Here is a 10,569-nt window from a genome sequence, read left to right as displayed (position 1 = left end):
GTGCAGCTTTGCAGTGTGGACCTTCTGTTTTTCACAGGATGCTCTCAGCATGGGGACAAAGGTGGCAAAGCAGTCCGTGTGGGGATCAGCCACCAGCCCTAACATCCTGAATTGGGCCCTGAAAGTCTTGTGCCATCCTCACATATGCACGTGTGTTTTGCATCTTCCATTTGCCTGGACACACAATCACAACATGAAATGCCAAATCATAATCAAATGAGTGGGCAAGGGCAGACAGCATAAGAGATGAAGGAATTTATATGACCTTGTGATGAATTCCTCAGATAACAGCTTGAAGGACTTGTCATTAGGACTAGAAAGCTTCAAGTTGGTTGACCCAACAGCCCCCTACCCTGGGCAGGTCTGGATGAACATAATGGAGTTCAAATTTATAACCTTTCCATCTGCTTGTTAAAGTTTATTTTGAGACCTGTTTTACTTCTCTTTCTAGGTAATTTACTCCAATCTGGACTCTGCTTTGACCTAAATCCTGAGATTTAACTGGAAAACCTCCTAGCCACCCATTTTCTGGTTAATTCTTAGATTGATTCATTTAGGGCAGAAGTAGGAAGGGAAGTTGATTTCTTGATTTACCCATCAAAAGACAATCTTATTTCCAAGTTCTTGGAGTGAGCCTGATTCAATCCCTCAAGTACTGACAACACTGATCTGCCAAGATTCTCAAGAAATATCTACCTACACAGTCTATCTTTAGGCTATAAGAATGAAGCTTGTGAAATTTATCTTGCCTCTAATTTTAAACTTAAATTTTAAGATCTATTTTCCCCTGCAAATGCGAATGATTATTCTCAGTCATTTTGACTGCACTTTGGCTGTGTTTGAATTACTTGCATATAGCATATTTTAAAAATAAAAGTTCATTTTTTTGAAAATCCTGCATTTAGATTAAAATTTGAAGAAAAAAATTTATGATAAGAAATTTATCTTTTATTCAACCAGTATAGCCTGTCACTTTTTATAAATTTTATCCCACAAATGATTTGAAGCAACTTGGCAATTGAGTTTATCCTACTATATATTTGCTATCAAAACTAGCAAAAACCAGTTTACACTTAGCATCAGTTTTGTAAGTTTTATTAAAAATAGAAAAAATGGTCTCAAATAAATGTTACTTTGGGAGTTTCAGACATGGCTAATGGATTGTAAATAAGTCTCAGGGATTGTATTAAAATATCTGTGTAGAAAGACCAAAGAAGCTGCATTTTCCCTTCTATTAGGAAGAATTTTGACATTAATAGACACAGAAATCATTGAATTATACCAATTGAAAGTACATGCTCCTCTAGACTTTATAAGTATTTCCAAAATTCTGGTCTTTAATATGCATTTCTGGAACAAAAGTAAATCTGGATAATTTAAAACATTAGTTTATCATTTAGTTATGCCATTATTGTTTTATTGCTGCAGTGCTACTCATATCATTATCCTTGGTAGTCTTTCTTTTCTTTTGCTCTTTCTTCACCTCCTTTTTAAAGCAGCAAGATCAAGTACAAAAAGAATTTGCCGTAATTTACAATACAAATACAAGAATAATAAGAACCAACATCATTAACAAAATATAAACTCAAATGCCAGAATGGAAAGAGAGTGGAACTTTATGTTAAAATTTCTTAGGTATGGAAAGATATTGTGATGAATCCCCAAATTTAATGTTGCACTGTCTAACTTCTTTGGCCTTTGACTTAACCCTTCCTTCCTTCCTTCCTTCCTTCCTTCCTTCCTTCCTTCCTTCCTTCCTTCCTTCCTTCCTTCCTTCCTTCCTTCCTCCCTCCCTCCCTCCCTCCCTCCCTCCCTTCCTCGCTCCCTCCCTTCTTCCCTTTCTTTTGAGACAAAGTCTTGCTCTGTTTACCAGGTTGGAGTGCAGTGGCGCAATCTCACCTCAATGCAACCTCCGCCTCCCAGGTTCAAGTGATTCTCCCGCCTCAGCCTCCTGCATAGCGGGGATTACAGGCACCACCATCATGCCTAGCTAACTTTTGTTTTTTAAGCAGAGACAGGGTTTCGCCATGTTGGCCACGCTGGTCTGGAACTCCTGACTTCATGTGATCTGCCCTCATGGCCTCCCAAAGTGCTGAGATTACAGGCTTGAGCCACTGCAACTGGCCATACCACCCTGAATGTGCCTGATCTCATCTGGTTTAGCTCTTTTTGAGAAAGGAAATTTGTCTGTTTAATAAGTGGAATGCAATGCACAATACCTGACAAGCAATCTCAGAGAAAATGTAGAGGCATTTCACATTTTACTGACTTTTTTGTCTCCTGTAACAAAGTTATTGAATAGGTTGTGCTCCAAAGAAACAAATTTTTCTCTGACTTCTGTGTTCAAAAATATTCCTAAAATGACCCTTTCCCAATCCTTGATGGCATTATAGATTCCATAGCTTTCTAAGAATTCCCTCCTGTTTAGACTTTAAAGATTCTAAATCAAACACTAATCTCATACCCAATTAATGGCTTCTTCTCTTCTCCTATCTTAGGCGTGGTATAGAGGCTGGAGAACAGCAGGGAAGAAAGTGGGGTAAATTATTTTACTCCCCTATCACATCCTGTCCCTTCTTGTTTTTTTTTTTTTTTTTCTGTGTGTGTGTGTGTTTGTGAGTTATCAACCAACACACTATACTATGAATAAAAAGCATTATATAGGATAAAGTATTTACAAATTGAACAACACAGGTGCATTGGCTCCTGGGTATCTTAATTTCATATCTAGCTAAAGGAAGCTGTCAAAAAAATTTCCTAGCTTTTGGTCACAATCTTTCTAATTCTTTTCAAAACATCTCCTTTTTATTTATTTTTTTTTTGAGATAGAATTTCCCTCTTGTTTCCCAGGCTGGAGTGCAATGGCACTATCTTGGCTCACTGCAACCTCCACCTCCCAGGTTCAAGCAATTCTCCTGTCTCAGCCTCCCAAGTAGCTGGGATTACAGGCTCCTGCCACCATGCCTGGCTAATTTTTTTTTTTTTTTTTTTTTTTTTTTGTATTTTTAGTAGAGATGGGGTTTCACTATGTTGATCAGGCTGGTCCCAGACTCCTGCCTCAGGTGATCTACCCTCCTCGGCCTCCCAAAGTGCTGGGATTACAGGCGTGAGCCACTGTGCCTGGCCAGCATCTGCTTTTTAAATCATGTTTTTCCAAATTAAATTTTTTGCTCCTTTAAAATTTATCTCTTGGTTCCCTCTCCTCTTCCATTGACTTCAGATTTGGCATTAACCAGCAGTGTTAATTTAAGTGAATCACTTGACCTTATTAGGTTTATTTTCCAACTAGTTTGGATTAAGTGACCTTGATTTGTCTTTTAGTCCAAAATAGGAAAATGTAAGTAAAATCTTTTTGTGAACTATTAGGTGCCATTAATATAAAGGTTAGTTATTATTTCTGTTTGTATTTTATGTTTTTCTGATTTCTGGATCCCTTCAACTGCTTCTAACACTCCCACATTATGCATATCCTGGATAAGTTTTCCATTGCACTTTACTCAAAAGAAGACAGTGAGAGTACTAAAAATATTTAACAGCTTCTGGAATAGTGTCTGTGTGTGTGATTGTGGGGAGAGGGGGTGTTCTTTTTTTCCTGTTCTCTATTTATACACATATGAGAAGAACGGTTTCTATTTATTTCAGCTATCTGAGGTTTTTGAACATGCAAGACCTCATCTGGCTGTGGATACAAGTGACAAATAGCAACAGAATCCTAATTTCACTGGCTCTTGTTCAATCCATTCCAGCAGGATCCCAAACCCTATAACCCACCTCCCCACCAGCCTCCTAAGCATTCCTGGGAGTCAACTCAATGCCAATATCTACCTTTTTTTTTTTTTTTTCCTTTTTTCTTCTCAGACCCATGGTTAGAACTCTGCTCCCCAGCCATTTCTGCATCCACCAGGTTTTGTTCCACCTTCTATTGCAGTGAAACCATTGGCCCTAAGGAGATGCCAAGGCTGACAGGGTGCTTCTGTGGAGTGGGACAGCATGCTTCACTCCCTTCTCTGAACAACAGTAGGAATGCTGCTGAGATATGCCAAATGGCACAGAGTCTTTGGTAAAAGTGGTCTTTCAGTTTTCACTTATGTTTCACACCCTCAGTTTCAAATATGAATTTGACTCAGAGACAAATCAGAGTGATAAATCCACAAGCAGATCAGAATTTCCATTCCTTTCCAGGACTAAGCCATTCTTTCAGTCAAGCCTGAGATACTTGCATCCTTTTCCCCATAGGATAATTTGCTTTCAGGAGGTGTTTCAATCTTTTAATGGCAGAGCTAGAAGTTCACCAGACATGCCCAATATATACAAAGTGTAGAAAATATCATATTATTAACACTTGATACCAGAATAGTGTAAGAGATGCAACTGACTTTAAGAAGAATACCTTAATAACTATCTGGGGTGGACAGAGGCTGAGACCCAAAGGCCTAGTGGTTGGACATTACCAAGACACATAGCTGCTGGTAGGTAAGGGTGAAGAGGACATAAATGAGGAGTGAGATGCCTTCGAGATAAGGCAACATGGGGTCCTGCAAGGGAAGAAGGTATGAGAGAAAGCTGTCAGGGAGGCAGAAAGAACATCTAAAGAATGAGTATGTCTTATAGGTGATTTTTCACTGATTACTGTGTGATTTCTATATTCTTATTCATTTTGGGAGGGCTTTGCACAGAATAAAAAAGTGTAGAAAATGTAAGCCAATGCCATTCAGATGTTATGAGCTAACAGTGGTTCTTAGCTGACATCTGGGTTGTATATGGGAAAAAATCAACTATGTCTCAATATAGAGATGTTCCACCAAGTTAACTCCAACTTATAATGCAATAGAGAGGCAAGAATTGAGCCAATGGAAACCATTTATAGTTTTATAGTTGACACAATTAAATTGTCAATATTTGGGGCGGTATTAAGGATGAATCTGGATTGGGCAAATTGTCTGCTATTCTGGGGAAGAGTATAATGTTTTGGTTAATGGAAATGAAGAAAGAGTTAAATTTTGACTTGAGTTTTGAAGAGATAAAGACATGACATTTGGAAGAGAAGCAAATAAGAAAATTTGTATCATTAGATAAAAGCCCAGAAACAGCCAGGGGATAGAGAAAGAGAGAGAGATGGAGAGGGGGAGAGAGAGAGAGAGACAGACAGACAGAGAGAGAGAGAGAGAGAAAGAGACCCCTTGACTAAAGAAAGTGAATTGAAGGCTTAGTATGGGAAGCATTCAGGGTACAAGCAATACGTTTTTGTGGGATGGTATTCATATTCATGTGTGAAGTAACTGGCAGTCATGGGAAAGTTAAATTAATGTGTGGACACCATGATTTTGACTGTCTTGTGTAGAATATACCAGGTGTACGATTCCAGAGTTGGCAAGGACTAAGGAGAGATGGGGCAGTCTTGAGCAAGTTGGAACCAACCTGAGGATTGTGAAAGGGAAAGGAAACCAGTGGAAAAGGATGGAGAAAGGGTTGATTATTTAGAAATAGATGGCTGCGAAGATGGAAGAGAATGAGGCTTGCATTCATGGTGATTCACAATGAATTGATTGATAAGAGCAATACTCTTTACTGGTATTAATTATATCAATTGCCCGGGAGTCTTGTACCTTGTGCCTCAGGCAACCTCTAGGCCTAGCATTTTCCATTTAGAATCCTTTTCAATGTAGGGCTGCTCAGCATCAGTGAAGTGGAATGCATAAAGATGAAAGCATAGACAAAAGCTTCCCAGACCCATAACCAACATCTCTTATCAAATAGAGTACCTATCATGGTGATAAGTATGGTTAGAAAGTAAGAGGTAAACACGATAAACAAGATGGCAAGGGACCTCAGGGCAGTGAAGTGCGCTTTCATGCTTGGATTGCAGTGACCAGTGCCATGATGTTGTATCTGCTTGGTCAATGATGCCATGAGCAAGATGGTGGAGGCCAGGAACAGGATGAAAGGAATAACCAACGCGACTGTATGAGCCTGGTGCAGATACTGATGAAAGTTTTGAAGTCTGTCAATTACAGTGCTGTTTCTGGGTGGATGCTCCGTGGTGAGAAACTGAATTTGAATGTAATTCCCAATAGCTGAAGGGATGATTGTCACACAAGTAATCATCAGACAACCCAGTAATAGCCAGGGAAGCCACCTCAAAATTCTCCACCTCAGCCAGAGAACGATGGGATGGGTGAAAGAAGAGACCTTGATGCAGTAGAAGACGGTAAGCAAGCTGTTTAACCAGAATGTAAGGACATTAAAAAATGTCCAGGTGATTGTTAAGTTGCAAAGTACATAATTAAAATTAAAATAGAAGCAAAAATCGTTCAGCATTGATGTCCACTGTAGACAGAAACGAGAGATGCCCAGGCTGATGAGAATCATGTCCACAGGCATCAGCCTTCTGACTTGCAGCCATTCTCTGCCCAGCACTGCAACAATTAAGCTGCTCTGCACAATAATTGTCAAGGACTCAAGCACATAGATGATCATGAAGAAGACACTGAGTTGGATGGGTATCATTCTTCTACTCCAAAGTGTCTTCCTGGACAAAGACTGAATCTCTGTACCAATTTCCAGGTAGAGAATGGGTTCCCGATTCCACCACTGTCTGGTGCAAGAAAACCCCTCCCTCTGGAAGCAAATTTTCCCAAGCTCATTTTTAATTTTGTCATTTTCCTATCCATAGAATTTGTTTATGCTTTGCTTGCTGGTTGCTATCACATCTGAATGTAGGGAAATATTGTTTAAATGTGGATTCCTGCTCCTGAGATGATTTGATTATTCCAAAAAGGCATACGTATTTCCTAACCATGTTTATTTCCTTTTTTTCTGAGGTGCACTTAGCTTACTTCCTTATCATTGTTAAATGACATCTTTACTCTTTTAACCTAAAATTTGAGCCACAGGAAAGATGAATCCTTCCCTGTTCGTTCATGTCCTGCATGATGTTTTTGCTCTGTTGAGTGCAGTACCAAAGCGAACCTCAGAAGCCCTATCTTCCCAGTTCTCATGGCAGCTAGTGGTGGATGCTACAACCAAAGTGTGAGGGTGAATAAAAATTCAGAGGGAATTTCCTCTGAAATTCCACAAAATTGCTGAACTCCAGACCTTCAAGTATTTCCATCCAATGCAGGCCGCTCGCATAACTGCCCATTGAATTCCCCCACTCAGAGAAATCAAACTGCAGATAAAACACCGCACACAGCCCCTCTTAGCTATTGTTCTTCTGCCAGTTCCAGTGCTTTGAACCTATACCTTATGTATTTTCAGGAATTGTTCTTGTCCCATTAACATCAGTGGTTTTTTGTGGTTTTTTTTTTTTTGTTGTTTTGTTTTTCTCTCTTACATGGCTAGGTTCTTTTTGTCACTGCTCTCATTGCTCAGGAAGAATTGAAAGAGGACCCTCTTACCACTAGTAAAGCATATTACTTCTAAATGTGCAGGAATCATTTCATAGCTCTACAAGAAGGCTATAAAAGGAATATATTTTCCTTCAGTTCAGGACAACTCTTCCAAATAGACACCAAATATGTAATAAGTGACTTCAGAAATGAGAGGTTATTCTAATAATTGCTAGTTGGTGACAGAGACAAAGTGAAAGTCATTGACCTTATGTATAATAAATTTGGAGTCTGTATGGACTTTTAGTTATTCAAGGAAGATAACACAGAAGCAAGCAAACATGAAGCTTAGAATTCTTGAACACAAAACAAGACACTACTGAACTCATGATGCAAAGGTAAGCAATAGCTTAAAAAATTACACCAGAAAACAGAATTAAGTGTAAGAAGCATCTGCTTTGCATTCTCAATAAAATGCAAGAAACAGGAAATAAAAAACTGAGATGACAAAACAATATTATTAAAAGGTGAATTGGTTGAGATGTATCCAGACATAAGAAGAGAGAAAGATGAGATATTAAATGTTGGTATGTGAAACATGCAATAATAGCATTAACCTCTGCCTTATGTCCTGAATACACTGAGCATGTTGCCAGCTGTATACACTGCCCCATTCTGAGTAAACTTGGAAGGACTGTGATACTCTCAATCACTGTCTGAGGGGTTCCGAAAGTGTGGCAACCATACTACACCCCTCATGACTGGATTCCAGCCACAACAGTATGAACAGGAATGAGTTTCTGTCCAAAGCAGCCCCTCATAGACTGGCCTGCAGTGTGAGAGATGGCCTGGCACTACTCTATTCCACTGGAGTGTTTTCTATGTGATAGTGGCTGATTAAATAACCCAGATACTCTTTTTGGGAAAGTTTGAAGGTGAGACATACAGAGTGTCCTTAGACTGGTGATTGATCTTCCCTGGGGTTCAGAGTTGAGAGTCTGGCTCTTTTACCATGTGCGCATGTGAACCTTCTGGGGCCACCTCTGGGGTCTCCTCATTGCAGTGATCCCAATTCTGGTTTGCCTTCTTCCACTCTCCTTTAGCTCATACCCTTTCCCTTATCAGACAGGGGATTGTTGCTCATTAACTAGTCCTAGTTGGTCAGGTGCTGGCAAAGTGACTGAAGCTCAGCTGCCTTCTGCAGTGTACACTTGATCTATGGCAAACTCAGGCATTCTTTTCAGTAAAAATGATCAATGGCAGGCTGGCCCATGCTGTTTCCCCTCTCTACTCTGTCATTTCTACAGTTCTCTTTCGCCCTTCTCAGACAGACATGAGGGAAGGCCCACCAGTTTTTTTCTTAATGTCCCACTGGGAAAAGCAATGCCAGTTTATGTTTATAGGCATCTACAATCTTCACTGTTAGAGATTTTGTCTTTTTCTTATTCCTGAGCATACTCCTAGTTTCCTCTAATACTTTATTTACTTCTGCCTGATGGAGGCAGACTGTTGTATCTTATTTGCAAATTTGGTAGGAATAACTTGCTCGATTCTAGATTTTACTATTGTCAAGCAAACATTATATATATACACACACACACATATATATACACATATGTACACACATATATTTATATATAAAAGATTAATATCTAGAAACACCCTTAATTTATTATATATGTGTATATATGTGTGTATATATACACATATATATTAATGATAAATGATAATGATAAAAATGATCACCAAGTTCCAATAAAAACATAGATGATAATATGCAGTATATATGTGTATATGTATATATACACACATATATAATTAAGGGTGTTTCTAGATATTAATCTTTCTTGATGTGTGTGTTTGTGTGTTTCATTAAAAAACTTTAAAAACAGGAAAATAAAAGAGCAGGCAATTCACCAAAGAGTAGACAATAATACCAATAAGTTCATAAAAAGATGCTTAACCTCACTAGTAATAAGAAAAATACAAATAATACTGAGTAGATACTTTTCATTTTTCTCATTGCAAAAACAAAATAAAATTTGAATATCAACTCTAAAAGAAGATATGAAAAAATCAGAGTCTTTATGAACCACTAGAAGGAATATGAATTAAGATAGTTACATTGGAAAACAGTTTGGTCATATTTAATAGAAAATGTACAGACTTTGCAGGCATTCTACTTCTAGGTATATATTGTATATTACAGAGAAATCCTTACACATATATAACAAAAGAAGAAATTTTCTAGTCTATTTATTTCAGAATTGTGGTAATACCAAAAGACCGAAAACTATGTACCTGACCATCAGTTAAATAATAGATAAAATGTAGTGTAATCATATGATGCCTTAAACACATGTAGATGTTTGCATCCCCACAAGCTAATTTGCTATATTTTTCCCTTATAGGCAGAACCTATCTCTTTCTGGAGAGGTTTTAAATGCCAGACTCTTCGTTTAATGTCTTCTTTGCCTGTTAAGTTTGGGCACACGAATCGATTCTGGGCACTGGGAATAGAGGAGAAGCCTGCTGAGACCTCCTCTCTGATAAGAACAGAGAGATTCATGAAGAGAGGTTCTTCCCTCTTCATCCTGTGTTAGGTGTTATTCTGTATTGTGCATGATGCTAGGAGCTGTTGTAGACATTTTGTGACCCTGAAGGGAAAACAGGGGAAACTGCAAAGAAACTAACACAGGGCCTGATTTTGTGTAATGCTTATTAGTACTGGGCCGAAGTACCTCTGATATCCTGTTATGTGAGCAGGATATACTCTGATAGATTAAACCACTTACAACTAGCATGTGGGACTGAGCAGGTGGGATCACACTGAGAGGAAGAAAGAGAAAGTGCTTTATTTGATAATATTTTCCCCTCACACAGGAGTATAATTAATTGAATAAACTTATTTCCGTGTACCTCAGTTCCACAAGTAAAACATAAGGAATGATAAAAATGATCACCAAGATCCAATAAAAACATAGATTATAATATGCAGATAAGGCAGTGTGTTCCTGTGTTCATACATAAATCATGTGTTCCATAAAAATATAAATTGAAAATAGTATAAAGAGAAATTTATTCACCAGCATTCTAACTTATGTGGGGGAAAGCAGATCAATGTGTCTGGTTATTCCCAGGAAGTGAAGCAGCCAGAGCAAGGAAGAGGACCACACTTTACCCTCCTGCACTAGGTGGACGGAGGACATCACAGAGGGAGCACCGGGTACTGAGTAGAGAG

The 10,569-nt window shown here is 38.6% G+C and overlaps 1 protein-coding gene across 1 annotated transcript; it reads right to left on the bottom strand.

Annotated features, from left to right (window-relative positions):
- Positions 1-5,576: 5,576 nt before the first annotated feature.
- On the bottom strand, positions 5,577-6,571 carry TAS2R16 (taste 2 receptor member 16). The gene has a single exon (XM_050782620.1). The coding sequence runs from the start codon at positions 6,505-6,507 to the stop codon at positions 5,632-5,634; it is 876 nt and encodes a 291-aa protein (XP_050638577.1). The 5' UTR covers positions 6,508-6,571; the 3' UTR covers positions 5,577-5,631.
- Positions 6,572-10,569: the final 3,998 nt, after the last annotated feature.

The sequence above is a fragment of the Macaca thibetana genome, chromosome 3 (genome assembly GCF_024542745.1).
Source record: "Macaca thibetana thibetana isolate TM-01 chromosome 3, ASM2454274v1, whole genome shotgun sequence".
In the NCBI taxonomy this organism is placed as follows: Eukaryota; Metazoa; Chordata; class Mammalia; order Primates; family Cercopithecidae; genus Macaca; species Macaca thibetana.
The sequence above is the reverse complement of the archived record's forward strand: the minus strand, read 5'-3'. Positions and strand labels throughout refer to the sequence as shown.